Source organism: Elephas maximus, chromosome 12, assembly GCF_024166365.1.
Source record: "Elephas maximus indicus isolate mEleMax1 chromosome 12, mEleMax1 primary haplotype, whole genome shotgun sequence".
Classification (NCBI taxonomy): Eukaryota; Metazoa; Chordata; class Mammalia; order Proboscidea; family Elephantidae; genus Elephas; species Elephas maximus.
In genome coordinates, this window is record NC_064830.1 from 43,734,882 (window position 1) to 43,760,635 (window position 25,754).

The following is a 25,754-nucleotide window of genomic DNA, read 5'->3' on the forward strand; positions in this document are numbered from 1 at the left end:
TGAATCTATTTTACCTCCAATTCTACGAGCCTAGGTAGCATATTTAGAAGCTGCTCACAGTAAGAAAGAAAAAATTGTTGCTCCTTGGTGACATCATCTAGAAGAGACCACTGATAAGGGAAAAACAGACAAATCTAGACAAGTTAAATGTAAGAAAAGCACCGTTGTTTATGAGAATTTTATACAGGGACAAACAACCTTACATAAGAATAATCTTGAGAGTAACACTTTACCTATCACAAAAAGTGATATCGTAATGACATGTTGAAATTAAATAATGGCGATCACGAAAAGTGGCTAAAATAAAATTTTATTACTTAGTAACCTTTAGTTATTTTTGTAAATAACCCTATTATCTAAGAATGCACAATAAATAAGATTTTATATCTTTTTAAGCACGAAACCACTAAACGTTTTCTAGGTATTGATAACGATTTACTTTACTGAGAAAACCAACCATGGTATGGCAAATAGATTAGATCCTGTTCTTTTTAACTATATACAGAATGGTAAAAACAAACAAACAAAATATATTCGTGTGTGTGTGTGTATGCTTCATTTTTGTATACATATACACATAGCTAAGTTAGGGCATTTGTAATAAAAATTCCATTTTTGTTTTGTATTTAAATTTTGTTTAAAAAGTTATATTGTTATAAATTACATCAAGCTTTGCCTAAGGAAGTGAGATTTGAGATAGGGGTTTAAGCTAAAGAGTTACTAATACAACTTCTGGTGAAAAGTCCTTTAGCAGGGAACGAGGAGAACAGAGGAAAAAAGTAAAATTATACTTAGTCATAGTAGATTTACATTGTCAGTGTTGAGTCTCTTGGGATTAGCAAAAAGTATACAGAACATGATGTTATCCATCTCTTTACAGATAAGGAAACAGATTTACGTGTTCTACCCAGTGCCATTCATTTATAGTAAAACCTAAACTACAACTCAGCTCTAGCATCTGGAGATAAGAACTGATTGGCATTCATTAAGGAAAGCTTTCTAATATTTTAATAAGAAGAATAGTAAAATTGATTATCATAAAAACCAGAATCTTTGGCAAAGCAAGGCAGTGTTTATTAATGGTAGAAAGTATTTAAAGAGTAAGAAAAAAAGATAGATTCCTAAAAGCTGAAGCCATAAATCTTAACACTGAGTAATGAAGAATGTCATACCATCAGTAGTAAGTACGATGAGAGAGAGGAGTCACATAGTATATGAAATGGATGAAGTAACAGCAATAAAATGTTTCCAAGGGATATTTCCTGATATACCTAACTTTGGTTCATCCAAGTTAAATGAAAAGGGGAAAAACGTATTTTTATTTGGTTTATTTTTCTATTTTTATTCTAATGTGAGTAGACACATTATACACAGTAGACACACAATACTATACATTACATGAATGCAACTACGAACTGATATTAAACAGAAGCTAAAGTATTAATAAAACTTTCAGGTCAGGGGTAAAAAACGTATTTGGGTTTTCAAGGGCTTAACCCTGTTAGATACAGACTTTATATACCAAGACAGTCAGAGACATTGCCTATAGGAATTAGAAAGATCTGATATGCAACAATATAGGTATAGACAGAAGTTAATGACATATGCTATACAGCAGAGCTTAGCAAGGCTATTCCATCTTACTAATATCCTTCAAGTAGCCAGTGGTGAGTCCTTTGATACAAAGGAGCCAAGAGTGTTATAAACCACAGAACATGAAATCATTTATGGCAGTAAGTAAAGGCCAAGGTGCACTTAAACATCACGGCTCTTGGAACAAATATCTTATTTTTTAATCAAACCAATGGCCTCCTCATCCTTGTTCTCATACTTATTTTATAAGATGGAATAATTTCCACAATTGTCTTAAGATAGCCAGCATGGGGAGTAGGAGAGGCAATAGACACCCAGTTTCCTTCCTTATTTAAATATCGGTAATGATCTGTAGGAATGCAGTTCTAACTATCTATCTCTTAAAAACCAATCTTTTTTTCCTTATAAGATCACAGCTACGTGCATATGCAGTGTATACAACTGCTTCTATATTAAGAGATACTACAGATTTTCTGAAATTTAGTAGGTATGACCAAAAACTTAAGAGTTCAGTCCATCTCTCCTTTTCAATCCTCCCTACTCTTACCTTGAGGGGTGGTACTCTTCGCACCTGGACCCTGTCCCCTCTGCTGAGAAAGGGCTGTGGCGAGCCTTGAAATGGCTGCTGGTGCTGGCGACTGTCAGCAACACGTGGCCTCTTCTCCCAGCTCACAGGGGGCTCCTCTTGGGTGAGAGAAGATTTCCTCTTGAGGCCTTCTGGGCTCTGATCAACAAGAGTTGACAGAGGCTCTTTCATAGTGGTCTCCTGTGGACCTGCTTCTACTATGGGCTTCATTATTGGTTTTTCCACCCCAGGACTATTGGTTTTGCTTAGGGATGTAACTAAAGCATCTTGGCTTTCACTTTTGTTACAATTAGAAGTTGTGTTGAGATGATTCTCTCTCTCAGATTCAGCAGAGGCAACTGGCTTCTGTTCCAAGATATCCTCATCCTTTCGGCATTTGATGGGAAGAATGCTGCTAAGTTCATTTGTATTGGTAGCTGAGGAAAGTAGGGGCTCTGCGGATTTGGAGAAGCTTGGCTGCACCTTATCTTGGCTCCCACGCTCTTCTTTTGTCACTGGTGATGGCATTTGTACTGCTTCTTCTTTAGACTCTGACTGGGGAACTACTGGGGCTATTCTGAGAGGAGAGGCCTCTGAAGGAAGCATGGATTTTGGTTGCTCAGCTGGGATTTTCTTTACTTTGGGATCACTGGTTGAAGCTATCAATTTCTTTGAATCCTCAAGGCTCAGACCAGAACTAAAAAGTGGAAGAAAGAAATATTCTAATTGAGAAATAGTCCATGTTACTGAAGGCATTATGAAATAATGGAATACGATAATACCTACAAGAATGCCCGACACATAATAGGTGTTCTTCATGTCATTATCTTCAGATTGAGTAATATTTTTATCGGTACAAGTTCTGGAGCCAGAGTACCTGGATTTGAATCCTGGCTCTGATATAAACTGTCCATGTGCTCTTAAGTTACTAGCCTTCTGTACCTCAGTTTCCTTAATTTTAAACTGAGGTACAGACTAATTGTAAAGATTAATTCATAGTGTTATGATGAAAAGCACTTAGAACAGTACCGAGCCACATAATAAAATCTCAATAATAGTTACTACTACGTCTCCTTATAAAGGGGCCACATGGTCTACAGGCATGCATCATAGATTATTCACAAGGGAACTGAAAGAAGACCCATTCACCCTGGGGTTCTGGGTTTGAATTACAACCAATATGATGCTCTATGGTACCTACAGGAAGGCTGGCCCAGGAAATCCAAAGGGATAGTAGGAGAGTTGGTTGTTAATGTTTTCCAGGGGTTGAGAATTACAACTCTAAAAGTTTTTAGAAAATCTGTTTAAACCCCACTTGGTATAGTTTTAAAATTCTGAGTTCCAGCGATTGTGAACTATCCTGGGTCTATAGGCCAATTGGGATTTCCATGATATGTCCTGACAAAGAGCTTGACTACTTCTTAAGGGTCACTAGATGCTCCTCCTAATGTTCTCCTAATGCTTTAGGATATTGTACAATACGTAAAAAAAAAAAAAAAAACAGTATAGCCTTCTTAGGTGACTTCAAATTATTAGGTCTGCATCTCTGAGATGGAATGGCTAAGGACAAAACCAGGCAGTATGCAAAAGGCAGGGAGGGAGACTTAACAAACAAATAGGACTTTGGGTATTTGATCTGATTTCAAATAAAACAGGCTGTTTATGTGTTCTCATTACTATTTCATTTGCATTTTTTGTTAGGAAAAAAAGATTTAGACTATAGCTCCTTGAGGACAGGGTTTGTATTTTGACTCAGCTATGTGTATCTCCCAGATTATCTTCCAGAGTACCTTTCGCAGAGATGAGCCTGTTTAATTACACTTTGGGTCTAATGGGTCCATATTACAGAATTCCAAAGATCCCTTAGTGATTCTGAATAAGCTGTCATATTTTGGTATTCTTAAACATTATAAAAATGTACAGAATCTTAGCATTCTTATATCTTATAAAGTTACTGGGGGGGGGGGCAGCCCTTTCAAAGAAAGAGATGCTTATTAATTCAAGATAATAAAATCTTTTTTTCTTTTTAATGAAACCATCCTGCTCATGATGATGGTGTGTTATGGGTTAAGAATTATGAGCAATACAATTCTGGGCACCTGAGATTCAGAAACAAAAAACAAAAAAAACCACAGTAAAAAAGAAAAGGTGAAATAAAAAATAGAAGGCAAAAAAAAAAAATGGGGACTTTTCTGGCAAGGTAATGAGATGAAGTACGACATGACAACTATGTAGGAATTAACATCTCATTTACAGAACTTGTCTTGGTATTACCTCTGACCATAGTAGCTTTCAAAGAATTGTTCTTTCCATAGCTCCACTTTTTTCTCCTTTTCAATCTCTTGTCGAATTCTCACCTGCATCTCAGGTGTAAACTCACCTGTAATGTAAAAAAAGAAGAAAAAGATATTCAACAGAAAAATGTTGTCTGCAACTTTTAGCTATCTGTAAGTCATGAAAGGTTCATGCAGAAATCAGAATACCATCACATGAACGTAACAGAAGCTTCCAAATCTCCTCACTGTAAGGTAGTGCCTATGTGCCATTAGTGGAATAAAAATACATGTGCACATCACCCCACAGTTTTCAGTACTTGGCTGAGGTCAACAGATCTCTTGGCTTCCCTGCAGCACCTCCCTCCTGCTCCAAACATCGTATGTTTCCAGATCTCCTATCTCTCTAACCTTTATTTCTAACTTCTTTTCCACTGTGGCACAACAGTGCTGTGCTTTCAGTAAATAATGCCACTGTGGTAAGTTTTAAAGTTCTGTTTCTCCAAGGCAACTTGTTTTGTAGCCCTTTTATCTCTAATCGCAGAATAAAAAGCTATGCCCCATTTACAAGCATTTAAGCTTCTAGTAACAAGATAGGGAATTAACCATATCACACAAGAAAATCAACTAAAAATGGAACGACCACCTAAATCTAAGAACTAAAACCATAAAACTCTTAGAACAAAACACATTGGTACCTAGTTTCTGACGATCCTTAGATCTGATCCAAAAGCACAAGCAACAAATGACATTTTAAAGTGTACAATTTAGTGGCATTTGTGCACTCCCAGTGTTGTGCAGCTACCACCTCTGTCTAGTTCCAGAACATTTCCATTGGTCCCCACTAAGCAGTCACTTCGTAATCTCTTCCCCAAGTCCCAGACCACCACCAGTCTGCTTTCTGACTCTACGGATTCACCTACTCAGGATATTTCATATAAATGGATTTTTTTCTTTTTTAAATTTCTATTGAGGTGAAATTCATAGAACATGAATTTCACCTCAACAGAAATTAAAAAAAGAAAAAGACAGCCAGTGGTTTTACTTACAGCTGCATATTAGCATCACTTGAGGAGGGAAAAAAACAAGCCAAAGTTCAGGCCCTGTTACGGGTTGAACTGTGTCCCCCACAAAAAGATACGCTGAATCCTAACCCCAGGTACCTGTGAATGTGACCTTACTGCAAATAGGATCTTTGCAGATGTAATTAGTTAACAGAGGTCACACTGGAGTACAGTGGGCTCTAATCCAATATGACTGGTGTCCTCATAAAAGAGAGGAGAGACACAGACACAGGAGCTGCACAGAGAAGGTGGCTGTTATGAACAGCAATTGTGTCGCCAAAAATACATGTTGTAAATCCTGACCCCTGTAGCTATGGATGCAACCCCATTTGGGAATAGGGTTTTCTTTGTTATGTTAATGAGAACATATCACATAGAGTGTGTCTCACGCCAATCACTTTTGAGATATAAAAGAGCAAATTAGGCATAAAAAAACCCCCAAACCAAACCCAGTGCTATCGAGTCCATTCTGACTCATGGTGAAACCCTGGTGGCATAGTGGTTAAGTGCTACAGCTGCTAACCAAAGGGTCAGCAGTTCGAATCCGCCAGGTGCTCCTTGGAAACTCTATGGGGCAGTTCTACTTTGTCCTATAGGGTCGCTATGAGTAAATTAGGCACAGAAACACTCAAACACAGATGGGAGAAGACAGATGCCATACCACATGAAGATCACCTAGGCACCAAAGAACAGAAGCTGAAAAGACACAAGGACCTTCCCCCAGAGCTGAGAGAGACAGAAAGCTTTCTCCAGGAGCTGGTGCCCTGAATTTGGACTTTTAGCCTCCTAAACTGTGAGAAAATAAATTTGTTTGTTAAAGCCCCTCACTTGTGGTATTCCTGTTATAGCGGCACAAAGAAACTAAGACAATTTGGTATTGAGAAGTGATGCTGCTAACAAACACCTAAAATGTGGAAGTGGTTGTGGAAGGCAGAGGCAGAGATTGGAATTATGCTGCCACAAACCAAGGAATGCTGGGGGCTACCAGCAGCTGGAAGAGAAGGAGGGGTCTTCTTCTAGAGCCTTCAGAGAGAACACGGCTTTGCCAACCATGAATTCATACTTCTAGCCTCCAGAACTGTAAGAGAATTAATTCCTGTTGTTTTAAGTCACCCACGTTTGTGGTACTTAGTTACGGCAGCCCCAAGAAACTAACAGAGCATCCTAGACCAGATAAACCACAATCATTGAGAGTGGGGCCTAGGCACCAGTATTTTTAAAAACATCACAGGTGATTATACAACGGGCAGCCAGGATTTGGACATCTGGGCTGTTTCCACTTTTGGCTATGAACATTCTTGTACAACTGCTAATACGGACAGATACTACATGCTGTGCTCACACACAAAAAATTACCTATTATCTTATAATTTACTCTTAGCAAATGAGTTAAATCAGAGTTATGAGCATGGCGTACACGGCAAACCAGTGACTATGGTCAGTAATTCTCATTCATTATCTGTAGTTATTAAAATGTTCTGATTGCCACTGAACTGTATACTTGAAGTGGGTGAATTTTAACAGCATGTGGAATATATCTCAATATTTTATATGATATTTATATTTTACATCTCAATGTATCTCAGTGTTTTAAAAAAACACTCTTTCACTGCTTCTTTTAACTCTTAGTTTCATGAAGGTTGGGCAAAAGTAAGGAAGTTATCTCCCTGTTTACCAAACAGTGACTAATAGCTCCATAAAATAACCCTAATTCTACACTCAGCTTGTTAGGGAGCTTATTAAAATTTCAATTTCTAGGCACTACCTAGACGTGCTAAATCAGAATTTCTAGGAATAGAGCTAAAACTCTGCCTTTATTTTAGCTTCTGAAGTGACTCTAAATCATTCAAGAAACACATTGCTGGACTCCACCTGGAGCCAACCCTGGTTACACTGGCTACAGATGAGACTCTAGCAATATATTTCACAGAGGATCACTGGTTCTACCTTATGGAAACATCCTGTCCTCTGCCTTCCTTAATTACGCAACTACCTATTGGCGCAGAGAGGTGCCAATATGCACTCAGAGTGGCTCCAGGTGCATATAAATATACTGGTTTCAAGTGCCATCTTGGGAGACACATGGGGTAGAACACTTACCTTCTGAGAGTCTTTCCTTCCAGCCTTGGGCTGCTGAAGTGAAGAATTCATTGTTAAGGGCTGAACCGTTTAACTTCATCAAACCATCTGGACCAACCTGGGTCAAAGAATAAGGAACTGTTACAAAGAAAGTTAAGGTATCACATGGTACTTTACTTTCCTTTCTTTACAGAAAATAATGTTAAGTACATTTAATTTATTGAAAGATGACCCTACCATGCAAATAATACCCTTAATACCATTATTATGGACACCTTTATTTTTTAATATATCACTTTTTCTAAAATATTTCCTCTCCTATTTATCTCTCCTCCCTTTCAACCCCATTCTCCAATGATTAAAATCCTGTTCGCAGAACCACCTGCATACAAACAGATAGGAAATATGCTTCTTGGGGGGAACAGTTCATTATTTGTTCTATAAAAATGGGACCAAGTTACACACACTGCTTTGCATCTTACTTTTCTCACTTAATACAGTGTAGAAATCTCTCCAGGTGAACAGGCATAGTTTTAGCTTCTCTGTAACAGCTACACATTGTTTCACTGTTTGAATGTACCCAATTCATTTACCCACTCCCTAGTGATAGTTATACACTTTGTTCCCAGTGTTTTCCCAAAACCAACAAAGCTGCAATAAGCATTCTGGTATAGATGAATAAATTCATGCCTTTATTTCTCTAGGATAGATTCCCAGATCAACGAATGTGTGTGTTTAACTAGATACTGACAGATTATTTTCCAAAAAGGCTAAAACAGTTCACGTATCAGCAATATGTGAGCATATACTTTCCCTGATAAAAGTAGATATTATTGTTCACTTTTGTCAATCTAATGGGTTTGAGATGGTAAAAGTTCCCATTTTCTTGACTACTAGAGTGTCTACGAAACTTTCTGCAGGTTTACTGAATATTTAGATTTGTTATCATGTGAATTGCCAATTCGTATCATTTGTCCATTTTTCTATGGGGTTGCTTATTTTCATGTATTATTAATTTGTAAGACCCAGTGCCGCTGAAGAGTCCTATGCATATTATACACAGTAAAACTTATTTTCACATATGTTGAAAATGTTTTTCCCAATTAATCTGTTTACTGACTTGATTTGTGACATCTTCTCAGAGGTTTTTAAATATTCTTTTTAATATCAGAGATTTTGAATTTCCTGTCTTGGTTAAAAACATAAAATCTTATTTAAGTAACACATAAGACCCAAGATATGAAAAGATGCTGATGGAAGGACTTAATAAATTAAAATATCACACAAAGCCACTGCAATCAAAACCCTAGTATTACATAAAAAACAAACAAAAAAAAAAACCCTATTATTACCGGCATTAAAGTGAAAAAAGAAACCAATGGAAGAGGAGAAAGCATCTAATAAATAGATACTGCATATATATGAATAGGATCTATGACAACGGTGGTATTTCAAACATAAAAATATAGTGCTGGATAAACTGACTATCCATCCAATAGAAAAGTAAGTTGAATCCCACTTTCACAGCATATACAAAAAAAAAAAAAAAAAAAAAATCCAGATGGATAAAAAAAATCTAAATGTAAATTTTAAGTCAATAATTTTAAAGGAAAATTTAGGTAACTATTTGGAAGACCTAAGAATTAGGTTTAACTTAACCCACTTTACCTACTAAACCTAATTGCGTAAACATTATTTTACCCTGATCTAGGGCAGGAGTTGGTAAACTTTTTGTATAAAGGGCTTCATTGCAAATATTTTGGGCTTTGCAGGCTATGTGGCCTCTGCTGCAACCACTCAGTTCTGATGCTGTAGTACAAAAGCAGTCACAGACAATATGTACACTAATAGAAGTTGCTGTGTGCCAAAAAACTATTGAAGAAAATAAGCAGTGGGCTGGAATTGGCCCACGGGCCGTAGTTTCTGAACCTTGCACTAGAATGTCAGTAGATGGGTAACAGGTTTCCCTGTGAGAACAGCTCATTTAACCCCTGCCTGAATACTCCACTGATGAGCAAGTACTCCATAATAAGGCAATCCATTCTACAGTTTTAACAGCTCTGTTATGTTGGCACAGTGGTTAAAGTGCTCAACTGCTAACCTAAAGCTCAGTGGTTTGTAAAGATTTACAGCCTTGGCAACTCTATGGGGTTGCTATGAGTTGGAATCGACTGGACAGCAGCGGTTTTTTTTTTTTTAACTGTTAAAAGGTTGTTACTTTTACCCTAAACCTCTTCCATATGATAGAGTCTCAAATATATCTGAAGATAGATGTGTTAATCCCCCTCATTCTTTGTCTGGTCTAAATATTTTTCTGTTTATTGTATGCACTGCAGTATGATTTCCAACATTTCATCTTAGTGCTAGCTAGCATTCTTTGTTGCTGTCATTCTCCCTTGCTGTCAGGTTGACTCGGATTCACGGTAACCTCACGTGTGCAGAGAACTGCTCCGCAGGGTGTTCAAGGCGGGGACCTTCCAGAGCGGATCGCCAGGACTTCCTTCCCAGGGGCCTCTGGCTGGGTGTGAACCGCCAACCTTTTGATTGCTAGTCCAGCACTTAACCATTTGTGCCACCCAGGTACTCTTAGAATTCTTTATAAACACTCCAAACTTCACGGAACAGTGGAGCTGCTATTTCACTCAGTTTGAACGTTATATACAGTCTCTGTATATACGGACAATTTTTTCTCAGATTATTTCTATGTGTACTCCTTCCATATTAGTAAGTGAGAAACACTGGCAAGGCAACCTCCTAATTAAAATATCTCATAGGCTTACTCTTTATGAAAAGCTGAACTAGATAACTTCTAAGAACCCTTTTAATTTTAAAATTGTATGTGGTAATCTTCTTTCTGAAAGGATAAAAGCCATCAGTCAAAAGACAGTTCTGAGGAATCTGCACTAGAGTTCCATAAACTGGTCCTCAGTTTGGTCCTGCAGTATTATACACACCCCAACAACCCTGAGTCTAAAAAAGAGATGAGAGAAATTGCTAATGAGGAGAAGTCCTCTAAAAGCTCTGTTGAAACTTCACTCTCCCAACCTGTTCTAACCAAGACCTGAGCATCCGAGAGCTGTAACTTCTCTAAGAAGTGTTAAAGCAGAGAAAGCAGTCACTGGGAAGGACCAGTTTCACCTCTTTATTCCTGCTGGCGGTAGTACACCTGGACTCCTAGACAATGAAATCTGACCTGACCTGTGCTGATTCATAGCTCTACAGAACAGATTGATATAGTTTAGTAGAATCATTTTCAGAATTAGATTTAGTTTTGAATCTCAACTAATTATACAGATTTGTATCATTAACTTACTCTCCGTTAATTTTTTTTTTAATAACTTTTATTACAGTATAACAAACAGAAATGCTGGAATCGTAAGTGTACACATTGATGAGTTATCACAAAATGAAAACATTACATGCATTATCAGCACTCAAATTAAAGAACAGAACATTAGTTGCACCCCAGAAGACCCTCTTGTGCCCTTTCCCTGTCATTACCCCCTTCAAGAAGTTGTCCTAACTTCTAACACCATAGTTTTTTCCTGTTCCTTTGTGCCTGACTGCTTTCTGATCTTGATTTTTTTTAATTAATTTTCATTGTGCTTTAAGTTAAAAAAAAATTTTTTTTAAGTCAAAGTTTATAAATCAAGTCAGTCTCTTCTACAAAAATTTATATACACCTTACTATATATTCCTAATTGTACTCCCTGCAATGAGACAGCACACTCCTTCCCTCCACTATCCATTTTCGAGTCCACCGGGTCAGCTTCTGGCCCCCTCTGCCCTCTCATCTCCCCTCCAGACAAGAGATGCCAACACAGTCTTATGTGTCTACTTGATCCAAGAAGCTCATTCTTCACCAGTATCATTTTCTGTCCCATAGTCCAGTCCAATACCTGTCTGAAGAGTTGGCTTTGGGCATGGTTCCTGTCTTGGGCTTACAGAAGATCTGGGGACTGTTACTTCCGGGATCCTTCTAGCCTCAGTCAGACCATTAAGTCTGGTCCTTTTAGGAGAATTTGGGGTCTGCATTCCACTGCTCCCCTGCTCCCTCAGGGGTTCTCTGTTGTGTTCCCTGTCAGGGCAGACATCGGTTGTAGCCGAGCACCATCTAGTTCTTCTGGTCCAAGACTTTTACAGTCTCTGGTTTATGTGGTCCTTTCTGTCTCTTGGGCTCATAATTAGCTTGGATGGACTTCTTTCTCCTTTGCTCCAGATGAGTTGAGACCAATTGATGCATCTTAGATGGCCGCTTACTAGCCTTTAAGACCCCAGAAGCCAATCTCCAAAGTGGGATGCAGAGTGTCTTCTTAATAGATTTTATTATGCCAGTTGACTTAGATAGTGCCCAAACCCCCACCCCTGTTATGCTGGCCTTTGAAGAGCTCTGTTTATTCAGGAAACTTCTTTGCCTTTGGTTCACTCCAGTTGTGCTTACCTCTCCTGTATTGTGTGTTGTCCTTCGCTTCACCTAAAATAATAATTATCTACTACCTAATTAGTGAAAACACCTCTCCCTCCCCTCCCCTCCCCCCCGTAACCATCAAAGGATATTTCCTTCTCTGTTTAAACTACTTCTCCAGTTCTTGAAACAGTGGTCTTAAACAGTATTTGTCCTTTTACAATTAATTTCACTCAGCATAATGCCTTCCAGATTCCTCCATATTATGAAATGCTTCATGGATTCGCCATAGTTCTTTGTTGATGCCTAGTATTCCATTGTGTGAATATACCATAATTTATCCATTCGTCCGTTGATGGGCACACTGGTTACTTCCATGTTTCTGCTATTGTAAACAGTGCTACAATAAACATGGGTGTGCATATATCTGTTCATGTAGAGGCTCTTATTTCTCTAGGATATATTCCAAGGAGCGGGCCTGCTGGATCGTATGGTAGTTCTATTTCCAATTTTTTAAGGAAACGCCAAGTCAATTTCCAAAATGGCCGTACCAATTTACATTTCCACCAGCAGTGTGTAAGTGTTCCAGTCTCTCTACAACTTCTCCAACATTTATTATTTTGTGTTTTTTGGATTAATGCCAGCCTTGTTGGAGTGAGATGGAATCTCATTGTAGTTTTGATTTGCATTTCTCTAATGGCTACTGATTGTGAGCGTTTCCTCATGTATCTGTTAGCTACCCGAATGTCTTTTTTAGTGAAGTGCTTGTTCATATCTTTTGCCCACTTTTTAATTGGGTTCTCTTTTATTATTTTTATTGTGCTTTAAGTGAAAGTTTACAAATCAAATCAGTCTCTCACACAAACACTTATATACACCTTGCTACATATTCCCAATTGCTCTCTCCCTAATGAGACATCCTCCTCTCTCCCTCCAATCTCTTTTCACGTCCATTTCACCAGCTTCTAACTCACTCTACCCTCTCATCTCCCCTCCAGGCAGGAGATGCCAACATAGTCTCAAGTGTCCACCTGATCCAAGAAGCTCACTCCTCACCAGCATCCCTCTCCAACCCATTGTCCAGTCCAATCCATGTCTGAAGAGTTGGCTTGGGGAATGGTTCCTGTCCTGGGGCAACAGAAGGTCTAGGGGCCATGACCACTGGGGTCCTTCTAGTCTCAGTTTAAGTCTGGTCTTTTTACAAGAATTTGGGGTCTGCATCCCACTGCTCTCCTGCTCCCTCAGGGGTTCTCTCTTGTGTTCCCTGTCAGGGTAGTCATTGGTTGTAGCCAGGCACCATCGACTTCTTCTGGTCTCAGGATGATGTACTCTCTGGTTTATGTGACCCTTTCTGTCTGTTGGGCTCGTAATTACCTAGGGTCCTCAGTGTTCTTCATTCTCCTTTGGTCCAGGTGGGTTGAGACAAATTGATGCATCTTAGATGGCCGCTTGCTAGCGTTTAAGACCCCAGACGCCACTCTCCAAGGTGGGATGCAGAATGTTTTCTTAATAGATTTTATTATGCCAATTGACTTAGATGTCCCCTGAAACCATGGTCCCCAAATCCCTGACCCTGCTACTCTGGCCTTCAAAGCATTCAGTTTATTCAGAAAACTTCTTTGCTTTTGGTTTAGTTCAGTTATGCTGACCTCTCCTGTACTGTGTGTTGTCTTTCCCATCACCTAAAGTAGTTTTTACCTACTATCTAATTAGTGAATACCCCTCTCCCACACTCCCTCCCTCCCCACTCTCGTAACCATCAAAGAATATTTTCTTCTCTGTTTTAACTATTTCTCGAGTTCTTGTAATAGTGGTCTCATACAATATTTGTCCTTTTGCAACTGACTGATTTCACTCAGCATAATGCCTTCCAGATTTCTTCATGTGATAAAATGTCTCACAGATTCATCACTGTTCTTTATCGATGTGTACTATTCCATTATGTAAATATGCAAAACCAAAAAACTCACTGCCATCGAATCGATTCCAGCTCATAGCGACCCTACAGGACAGAGTAGAACTGGCCCGTAGAGTTTCCAAGAGTGCCTGGCGGTTTCAAACTGTCAGCCTTTTGGTTAGCAGCCATAGCACTTAACCGCTATGCCACCAGGGTTTCCTATGTGAATATACCATAATTTATTTATCCATTCATCCATTGATGGGCACCTTGGCTGCTTCCGTGTTTTTGCTATTGTAAACAGTGCTGCAATTAACATGGGTGTATATATATCCATTCGTGTAAAGGCTCTTATTTCTCTAGGATATATTCCAAGGAGTGGGATTGCTGGTTCCTATGGTAGTTCCATTTCTAGCTTTTTAAGGAAGTGCCAAATCAATTTCCAAAGTGGTTGTACCATTTTACATTCCCACCAGCAGTGTATAAGTGTTCCAGTCTCTCCACAGCCTCTCCAACATTTATTATTTTGTGTTTTTTGGATTAATGCCAGCCTTGTTGGAGTGAGATGGAATCTCATTGTAGTTTTGATTTGCATTTCTCTAATGGCTAATGATCGTGAGCATTTCCTCATGTATCTGTTAAGTACCTGAATGTCTTCTTTAGTGAAGCGTCTGTTCATATCTTTTTCCCATTTTTTAACTGGGTTATTTGTATTTTTGTAGTTGAGTCTTTGCAGTATCATGTAGATTTGGGATCAGGTGCTGATCAGAAATGTCACAGGCCACTTTTTCCCTGTCAGTAGGTAATGTTTTTACTCTTTTGTTGACATTTCTGGCTGAGCATAGGTGTTGGATTTTTAGGATCTCCCAGTTACATAGTTTCTCTTCTGTATTGTTAGTAATATTTTGTATACTTTTTATGCCATGTATTAGGGATCCTAGCATTGTCCCTATTTTTTCTTCCACGATCTTTATCACTTTAGATTTTATATTTAGGTCTTGGATTCAGTTTCAGTTAGTTTTTGTGCACAGTGTGAGGTATGGGTCTTGTAACTTTTTGCAGATGGATATACAGTTATGCCAGAGCCATTTACCTGACTTTGGGCCTTTGTCAAATATCAGGTGCTGATAATGTGGATGGATTTATGTCTGGATTCTCAATTCTGTTCCATTGGTCTATGTGTCAGTTGTTGTACCAGTACTAGGCTGTTTTGAGTACTGTGGTGGCATAACAGGTTCTAAAATTAGGTAGAGTGAGGCTTCCTACTTCGTTCTTTATTGAATGTCTTTATGGGGTGTCTTTATTGAGCTTTTTTCTGGATGTCCTGTCCTTCACTGATAGTGGTGTGTTGTAGTCTCCTACTATAATTGTGGAGCTGTTTATTTCACTTTTTAATGGTGTTAGAGTTTGCTTTTTTTTTATCTTGAAGCCTTGTCACTGGGTGCATAAATATTTAATATGGTTATATCCTCCTGGTATATAGTCCCTTTAACCATTATATAGTGTCCTCCCTTATCCTTTGTGGTAGATTTAACTCTAAAGTCTATTTTGTCAGAAATTAATATTGCCATTTCTTCTCTTTTTCAATTGTTGTTTGCTTGATGTATTTTTTTCCCAGCCTTTGAGTTTTAGTTTGTGTCTCTAAGTCTAAGGTGTGTCTCTTGTAGGCAGCATATAGTCAGATCAAGTTTTTTTAATCTATTCTGCAACTCTATGTCTCTTTATTGGTATATGTAGTCCATTTATGTTCAGCATGATTATAAATAGGTATGAGTTTAGTGCCGTCATTTTGATGCCTATTTTTGTGTGTTGTTGACAGTTTCATTTTTCTACTTACTTTTTTGTGCTGAGTTTTTCTTTGTAAATTGTGTGTTCTTCTTTTTCATTACAGTTGAATTTGTTTTTGCTGAGTCTTTGTTTATCTTGTTTTTTATTTTGAAGTGAGGGATTGTTAGTCTTCTTTGTGGTTACCTTAATATTTACTCCTATTTTTGTATGTTTAAACCTAACTTGTATCTCCATATATCCACTTGATTTCCTCTCCATATGGAAGATCTATGCCTACTTTATTTAGTCCCTCTTTATTGATTACTGTCATGTTTTATATAATGACATCATTGATTCCGTTTTGAGCATTTTTCATTTTTTTTTTCATTTCCGTATCTGAGTTGATGTCTGGTTTTTCTGTTCTGTGTTCTAGTATTGTGTTGATATCTGATATTGTTGATTTTCTAACCAGAGAATTCCCTTTAGTATTTCTTGTAGTTTTGGCTTGGTTTTTGCAAATTCCCTAAGCTTGTGTTTACCTGTAAATGTCTTAATTTCGACTTCATATTTGAGAGACAGTTTTGCTGGATATATGATTCTTGGTTGGCAGTTTTTCTCCTTCAATGCTTTATATATGTCATCCAATTGTCTTCTTGCCTGAATGGTTTCTGCAGAGTAGTCCGAACTTACTCTTACTGATTCTCCTTTTTAGGTGACTTTTTACTTATCCCTGGCTACTCTTAAAATTTTCTCTTTATCTTTTGGCATCTACCTTGTATGGGGTTCGATGAGCATCCTCGATAGATATCCTTTCATATTTCACGATGTCAAGGAAGTTTTCTGCCAACAAATCTTCAACAATTCTCTCTGTATCTTCTGTTATCCCTCCCTGTTCCAGTATTCCAATCACTCGCAAGTTATTCTTTTTGATAGAGTCCCACATGATTCTTTAGGTTTTCTTCATTTTTTAAAATTCTTTTATCTGATTTTTCTTCAAATATATTGGTGCCAAGTGCCTTATCCTCCATCTCCCCAATTCTGTATTCCAGTTCCTCAATTCTGCTCCTCTGGCTCTCTATTGAGTTGTCTAACTCTGTCATTTTGTTAATCTTCTGAATTTATGAATGCTGTCCCTCTATGGATTCTTGCAGCTTATTAAATTTTTCATTATGTTCTTGAATAATCTTTTTAATTTCAACTGCTTTATCTGTGTATTTCTTGGCTTTTTCTGTGTATTGCCTGATCTTGTTCCTGATGTCTTGAAGAGTTTTTATATTAGTCTTTTGTATTCTACATCTGGAAATCCCAGGAATAGATCTTCATCCAGGAGAGTCTTTGATTCTCTCTTTTGAGAATTTGTTGAAGCAATCTTTATGTGATTTGATATTGACTGCTGTCTCTGAACCATGTATAAGTTATTGTAATAATTTTTTTTTTATGTTTGCTCACTGCGTCCTAGCGTTTTGCTTTGTTTTCTTTCAGGTTTTAGGCTACTAGAGTGAGCCAACTTAATTATTGGAGCCTTTGAAGCACTAATGTCCTGTTACCAGATGGCTAGGCCTGTTACCCAGTATATGAGCCTAGGGGTCCATTTAATATTGTACAGATTCAGTTCAGTACAGTGTCCTGATAGTCAGTCACCTAGTGTGTGGTGTAGGCTCTCACCTAGTATCTTAGAGGAGCAGTGGTGGTGGCTGTAAGCACTGGTTTCTGGTAGTGGCAGGGGGTCACACTCTGAGGAAGGCAGGGTGCTGACAGCCTTCCCCCATGTGTCAGGGAGGAAGGAGTGCCTCTGTTCTCTAGAGTGCTCTGGTGGGTGGGCTCTGCAGCTGTGCCATAGGCACCCAATGCTTATACCTGTAAAGACTGGTAGGCACCACAATCTTCGGACCCCTCTCGTGGGTGGCTAGGTGGCATGGATGGAGCCTTGAGCCCTCAGGTCCCTGCTGTGGGTAGGTAAGGGCCCTGTTTAATAGGCAAAGTGGTATCAGACTTCCAAAACTTGCCTCTCCACCACACAGATGGAACAATTAGAGTCAGACCTCTAACAGATTTGCCCTTGCAAAATAAAAGCCACCTGGATCCATGTAAGGGTGAAAGCCAAAGTCTGTGTATCGCTTATGCCTGGACTGGTGCCACTTTTGCTCTGAGCTTCCAGATTAGGGGAGTCAGGGAAGTATTCTTCCCCTGTTTGTTCATTTGTTCCTTCTGCCAGGCCAGGAGAATAGCTCAGAGAGAGCGCAGCAGTTTCTGTCTCAGGTCCAGGGAAATCAACTGTCAATGAAGCCTTCTGGGGCAGAGCGGGGAGGGATCAGATAGATAGGACAGAGGACTTTCAAAAGAAGGAGCTATTAGATGCCTGTGGTAAATTAGACAAAATCACTTATCCTGTGTCGAGAGCGGTGTTTTATCTCAGATTCCAGAGGCATGTGTAGTCTGTGTGCGCTGGCTGGGTCCCCACCGAGATTGCCCCGGGGGCCTAGGGTTGTGTCCTCTGCTTCTTTCTTTCACTGAAGCAGCTTTGTCCTAAACTCCACATCCCGTTCTGCAGCCATCATACCAGGGGATCGGGATGCTGGCACTTCGTTTGCCTTCTTTCGGTGAATCAGCCGCTTCCTAAATGCTGCGGTCAGCCCCACTGTTGACACGCCACAGGGTCAGGAGTGCGCCACTTTGCTTGCCTTCTTTCACTGAAGCTGCCATGTCTCAGGAAACTACAATCAGCCCTGCCGCCGTTGCACCAAGGAACGGTGCCAAGCAATCGGAGCTGAGGCGGTATGCGGGCCTGGCAACTCATCGCTGCTTCTGTACTGTCTCATCCTCCCCCATCGCTCAGACCGATTCCTTAACTCTGCATTTGATGCTCAGGGTTTGTAGGTCGTCATATATGTAATCGATTCACTTGTTTTTTTGGGTCTTTGTTGCAAGAGGGTTCAGAGGAAGCTTGTGACTAGCTCGCCATCTTGGCCCTGCCCTCCTACTCTCCATTAATCTTAATTATCTTGCTATAAATTAGGGAAAATATCTCCCTTTCATGGATTAGAAAACGCTACCATATTACTCAGAAGATAGTAAACTAAACTCATTGCCATCAAGTCAATTGTGACTCACAGCAACCCTACAGGGCAGAGCAGAACTGTCCCCAGAGTTTCCAAGGAGCAGCTGGTGGATTCAAACTGCTGATCTGTTGGTTAGCAGCCGAGCTCTTAACCACTAAGCCACCAGAACTCCAGAACATAAATAATACTTAAAAAAAAAAAGACAAATAACCCAATTAAAAAAATGGGCAAAGGATATGAACAAGGCACTTCACCAAAGAAGACATTCAGGTGGCTAACAGACACGTGAGGAAACGCTCACAGTCATTAGTCATTAGAGAAATGCAAATCAAAACTACAGTGAGAGACCATCTCACCCCAACAAGGCTGGCATTAATTAAAAAAACACAAAATAATAAATGTTGGCAAGGTTTGTGGAGAGACTGTAACACTTACTTATACACTACTGGTAGGAATGTAAAATGACACATCCACTCTGGAAATTGATTTAGCACTTCCTTAAAAAGCTAGAAATATAACTACCATATGATCCAGCAATCCCACTCCTTGGAATATATCCTAGAGAAATAAGAGCCCTCACACAAATAGATATATGCACATCCATGTTCACTGCAGCACTTTTCACAATGGCAAAAAAATGGAAACAACCTAGGTGCCCATCAACAAACGGATAAACAAATTATGCTATATTCATACAATGGAATACTATGCAATGATAAAGAACAACAATGAATTCATGAAACACCTCATAACATGGATGAATCTGGAAGGAATTATGCTGAGTGAAAGTAGTCAGTCACAAAAGGATAAATATTGTATAAGACTGCTATCATAAGAACTCAAGAAAACGTTTAAACACAGAAGAAAACATTCTTTGATGGTTACGTGGGGAGGGAGAGAGAGGGGTATTCACTAGCTAGATAGTAGACAAGAATTATCTTACATAAAGGGAAGGACAACACACAATACAGGGGAAGTCAACACAACTGGACTAAACAAAAGCTAAGAAGTTTCCTAAATACAACCAAACACTTCAAAGGACAGAGTAGCAGGGGCGGGGAGTCTGGGGACTATGGTTTCAGGGGACATCTAGGTTAACGGGCATAACAAAGTTTATTAAGAAAATGTTCTGCATCCCACTTTGGTGAGTGGCATCTGGGGTCTTAAAAGCTAGCTAGCGGCCATCTAAGATGTATCAATTGGTCCCAACCCACCTGGAGCGAAAGAGAATAAAGAACACCAAAGACCCAAGGAAAATATGAGCCCAAGAGACAGCAAGGGCCACATAAATCAGGGACTCCATTGGCCTAAGACCAGAAGACCTAGACGGTGCCTGGCTATCACCAATGGCCACCCTGACAGGGAATATAACAGACAGTCTGGTGGAGCAGAAAAGTGGGGTGCGGAACTGAAATTTTAGTAAAAAGACCAGACTTAATGGTCTGACTGAGTCTGGAGGAACCTCCAGAAGGCATGGCCCCCAGACTCTCTGTTAGCCTGAAAGTAAAACCATTCCTGAAGCCAGCTCTTCAGACAAGAGTAGACTGGACTATAAGACATAAAATGATACTGGTGAGAAGTATGCATCTTAGCTCAAGTAGATTAAAAAATGAGACTAAATAGGCAGCTCCTGTCTGGAGGCAAGATGAGAAGGCAGAAAGGAATAGGAGCTGGTTGAATGGACACGGGAAATACAGGGCAAAAGGGAGGACTGTGCTATCACATTATAGGGAGAGCAACTAGGGTCACATAACAATGTGTGTATAAATTTTTGTATGAAAAACTAACTGGAACTGTAAACTTTCACTTAAAACACAATAAAAAAACTTTTGGAAAAAAAACCCCAAATCTTAGAACTGAATAAACCTTAGAAGATAATATGGTCTTCTCTCTCCTTTTGCAGAGGAGGAAACAGAAGCTCAGAACGGCAGGGACTTGCTATTCACTCTTTCTTGATGAAAGCCTCAGTCTTAGATGTCTTATTCCTGACCAAGTTAGATCTCTGTGGTTTCTGCCTAGACTCTTCCCAAACCTTCAGTATTGCTTCTTGCTACTTTTGTTTAAAAGTATAATGTATATTATCTTAAGATGTACAGTATGAAAGCAACAAATGTTTTAGAGAAAAGTAACAAAAGAATAAAAATAATTCCATCAACTGTTAATTCCTTGTTCCAGATATATGTAATTGTCTGAATCCAGGTCTTTGGGCTTGAGGAGCTGGCCCACATGCTGCAGATGCTAGACCAAGACAATTCTCCAGCCCTCCCTAAACTGTATTCTATTGATGCTGACCTACATCTATAGATGACAACTAGACAAATTTATTCTTTAATCATGACATTCTGGTAACAGACTTCTGTTTTATAAGCCTTACAGGGCCCACTTATTAAGAATATTTACATAAAAATAGCCTTATTTCTTCTTTAATACCATTAATATCACTTTTCTACAGGTATACAGAAAGCAAAACAAACAAAAAAACCTAAAAATTCTTAAGGAATTCTAAAGGGAATTAGGGAAGCCTCAGAAGGGTTATAAAATTGTTTAGGCTTTAACTAACATACCTGTCGATCTACTTCTGGAAGCAGCAGAAGCAGTCGCTGCTGGCAATCTCCAGGTAGAACTGAAAAGGTGTGTTTGTTGATCAATGCTCGCAGATTTGTGTTAACCAGAATGGAGTCTGGTGTCTCAACGTCGATTTCAGCACATTTAGTCCTTTTCATTTGTCCTACAAAAAATGGAAAAGAGTAATTCTGGCCTCCTCACATTTTCGTTTTAAACTCTAGCCTGCTCAGCTATGCAGAAACCACAGCTGTAAATACTTAATCAAATATCATACTGCAAAGAAGTTAACACTTAAGGACTTAAAAAGTTTCTTCCTGGTACCAAGACTAAAAAGTCACATCCTTTTTCATTCATACAGGATAAAGAATATCATTTGTCTTCTCTGAATCAACAGAATAAGGTCTATAAAGTGGACCTTATGCCATACTAAAAGTGCATTTTATGTGTAAGACTTGATTATTTTCCAAAAGGAACTCAAGAAGATTATGATAGATGACACACACACAGAATGACTAATAGAATAGAAAAAACTCAATTTAAGAATCATTCTGAGGCCCTTTTTTCTTTTCCCTGAGAATTTTTCCCCCATTGACTTTAACTTGTATTAGTTAAAAATGTTATGAGAAGGTCGAACATATGCCTGATTAGACACCCTGAAGCAGAAAATAAATAAAATAGGGAAAAGGCAATATTTAAAGAGTTGATAGTTGTACATTTACCAGTCTGATGAAGACCTAGAGATCTAGAAGCACAGCATATCCAGCACAGGGTAAAAAGAAATTCATGTTTAGACCCAACTTGGTAAAATTTATAATAGTTCTTTAGAGAAAAGGAGAATAGCTTGAAAGCATTCAAAAGGCAGAGAAAAATCACATAAAAAAGGATTACATAGAAAACAATGACAGAGTAGCAAATTTCTTAACAGCAAAGGAATCCGTAACAAAGTGGGTAATATCTACAAATGCTGAGAGAAAATAACTGTCAAACTAGAATGGTATGTCCACCAAACTATCCTTCAAGAATGAACATGAAACAAAGATACCTATAAAGATAAACAAAAACTGAGAGCATTTACCACCAAAAGAACTGCTCTAAATAAACTTCTTTAAAAATTGTACTTCAAGAAGGCAAATCCTTGCAGAAGGATGGTCTGGGAGTACAGCAGAGAAAAGTAAACATGTAGATAACTTCCCATCAACATTGTTTGTATAAAATGATGGTATTCTAGTATCTGATTTGTGACACTAAAAATGAAGAACAGAGATGTTAGACGACAATATTATTTAAGTCCAGATAGAAAAGGTCAGTGCTAAACTGTAAAATACGTCCACTGTTCTGGAGAAAAATCAAGATGATTAACTTTAAGACTTAGTTAATTATGCATGGTAGCATTTCAAGGATTGGCACTAAAAGAATAAAAATAGTGTATATAAATGTCAAGCTTAGTAGAGAAAAGAATGACTATAAAGGGAATTAAAATGAGCAACATGCAAAAACAGCTTAGTCAAACCAAAACAACAACAACAAACAGGCAAGAAAGGGGAAAAAGAAAAATAGAAGTGAAACGAAGAACAATAAAAAGAGTGAAAACCAATTTCAAATACATTGTCAATAACAGTAAGTCTAAATGGATAACACTCACCAGGCAAAACAGATTGTCAGATTAAATTAAAAAAAATTCAGCTACCTCTATGTCATTTAAAAAAAGACATATCTAAAGTATAAGGATACAGAAATGTAGAAAGATACACCAGGTAAATACTAACCATAGGAAAGCTGGGATACCTCTATAAATTAAAAAAAAAAAAAAAGCAAAAGCACTTTAAAAAGCCTAATCAGTGATTAATAAAGTAACTAGATAATTATCAAGGGTTCAATCCATGAGGAAAACATCTAATAAAATAGCATCAAAAATAAACGAAGCAAAAACCGATACAATGACAAGGAGATTGTACAAATCTACCGTTATGGTAGATTTCTACACACCTCTCAATTAAGAAATAAGTGAAACAAGCTAAGAGCACCAGCCAAAAAAAAAAAAAAATTTTTAAATTAACAAGCTTGATCCAATGAACAAATAAAAAATTCTGTACTGAATAATTAGAAAGTATACATAAGAATTCAGTATTATTAGCCTAAAAAAGGTCTCGATAAATTTCAAATAATATTAATAGTAACAATAACAGAATTAATGATACCAGCAGCAAACACTTGCTGTGTTTCAGGCACTATTCTAAGCATTTACATGTATTAAGCCATTTAACTTCTGCACAACTTAATGGAGTTGTTAACTATTATTATTACCTCATCTCACAGATAAAGAAAGTGAGGCCACGGATAAAGAAAGTGAGTGGTAACTTGCCCAAGGTGACACTACTTAGTAATAGAGCAGGAATTTGAACTCAGATATGCAGGCTTTAGAGTCTGTTGTTTAAGCTATACTACATAGGTACAGATATCACACAGCTTAGTATTTAAAAATATATCTATATATTTGGAAATGTAAAAAACAAAAACTTCTAAAGTCCTGGGACAAAGGAGAAGTCACAATAAAATTAAAACTAAATAATAATAAAAACATGACTTGGCAGCTTAACACTAAATCACTATTTTGCCCAGCTCCTGATCAAACCAGAGGAGGGGGTAGTGCTTTCTTTATCACACTGGTAAAACGACTGATAGCCAGGAGTCAGGACACCTCTCCTGGGGTCTCATGTCCCTTGCTGGCAGCATGCTGTATGTGATGATCAATGGGAGAGCCTTTTATGGCCCTGTGAGTTTTTCCTGATAAATGATCCTGGCATGTCTGGTTTATGTACTACTTGGTCATTTGCCCTTGTTGGGATGACCTTACTAAAACTTGTGGGAGGCAGTGAGTGGGGAAACTGAGTAAAGCCATAAATGCTTATATTAGAAAATTACTGAAAAAAACTGAACAACTTAAGAAGTTAGAATCAAACAAAAAAGAACAAACCCTAATAAATATACAGAAGCATGATGATACCAAAAAAAAAAAAAATCCACACATTAATAAAACAACATACAATGTACTTGAGGATATCAATCCAGAATGACCAAGACCGTCTAGGAAAATTATTAGATTTCAACAACCTAGGAAGAATAGAAAATTCTATTATTGATTTTAACAAAAGAAAATGGAGTAATATATTTTAAGACACTCAAAGGAGACAAAATGTAGGCCAAACATTTAGTACCCAGGTAAACTGACTTTCATATATAAAGACCACAAACTGAATTTGCACGTAAGAACTGAGCGAGCGTCATTTCCATGAGCCTTTTCTGAGGAAATGAGTTTCAGACAATCAAAATGACTACAAAGCGAAATAAAGGCTGGCGGTATCCATTAGATAAGTAGCTTTCTAGGTCTAAGACTAAAAAGTACAGCATGTAACACCTATGGTATACTTTGAAAGTATAGACAGTGAGCAACTGCTTTCAAAAAATGGAGGGGAAAATAAGGAAAGCATAAGCACAAAATATTTAAAACTGTTTTAAAGTGATCATATTGGTAAACAGTATTGCTATTGTTCCTCTGCAACTGTTGTGTGTGTAATGAAGGTCAAAGCAAATGACTAAGTATGGGATCTTCTAATTTTATCATTCACTGTGTCCTTAAGAAACCCTACTGGGCAGTTCTGCTCTGTCCTATAGGGTCGCTTGTGTCGGAATTAACTTGGTGGTGACGGGTTTTTTTTTTTTTTTGTGTCCTCGAGAGCCACAATTCTTCCTGTCAAAGACAGCAGATAGAGATGTAATACCAAACCCAGTCTTAACTAATTGAAACTATAAATACAAATTTAGAAGATATTTTATCTTTAAATAAATGATGGTGTGCTAACTTAGACTACTTCCTACTAAAAGGAGCCAGGGCATATTGGAGAAATGGATGATTCCAAATCTGGAGCAAAAAATGTGTAAGACAAATCTGAATAGCACACCAGATAGCAAGGAATCTAACATTCTACTAGAAAAACCTCACTGCTATCAAGTAGATTCCGACTCATAGCGACCCCATAGAGTTTCCATGGCTGCAAATCTCTAAGGAAGCAGACTGCCATGACCTTCTTCCACTAAGCCACTGGTGGTTCCAAACTGCTGACCTGTTGGCTAGCAGTCGATCGCTTTAACCACTGCACCACCTGACTTCAGAAGCCAACACGAAGAGGCTCTCACTGACCAAAGATGAGGTAATGTACAATAAGTACAATAACTAAAATATATGGAAATACATAAAAAATAGTTAAACCCATGAATTCTTGAGTCTCAAAAAAAAACAAACTGTCACCTTTGGAGGGTGACAAAATAAAAACTTATTATGTTGAAAACTAGCATAGAAAGAGAAAGAAGCTAGCATTTCTGTCTTGCCTTTCCTATATAAGCTCTAATGCTTTTGTAATCACAAGTGTACCTTTAGAGAAGTGTTCTAGCTAATAAGAAGAAATGATAGAATTAGATCAACATTTGGA

The 25,754-nt window shown here is 38.2% G+C and overlaps 1 protein-coding gene across 3 annotated transcripts in view; it reads right to left on the reverse strand.

Annotated features, from left to right (window-relative positions):
- ASXL2 (ASXL transcriptional regulator 2) overlaps window positions 1–25,754 on the reverse strand; it is a 193,477-nt gene that overhangs the window by 13,427 nt on the left and 154,296 nt on the right. For all 3 annotated transcript variants that reach the window (XM_049904929.1, XM_049904928.1, XM_049904930.1), the window contains 4 exons: window positions 21,267–21,430; window positions 7,596–7,692; window positions 4,433–4,538; window positions 2,141–2,855 (listed from right to left, as the gene is read on the reverse strand). In XM_049904929.1, coding sequence (XP_049760886.1) covers window positions 2,141–2,855; window positions 4,433–4,538; window positions 7,596–7,692; window positions 21,267–21,430 — 1,082 coding nt within the window. The remainder of the gene's footprint in view (window positions 1–2,140; window positions 2,856–4,432; window positions 4,539–7,595; window positions 7,693–21,266; window positions 21,431–25,754) is intronic.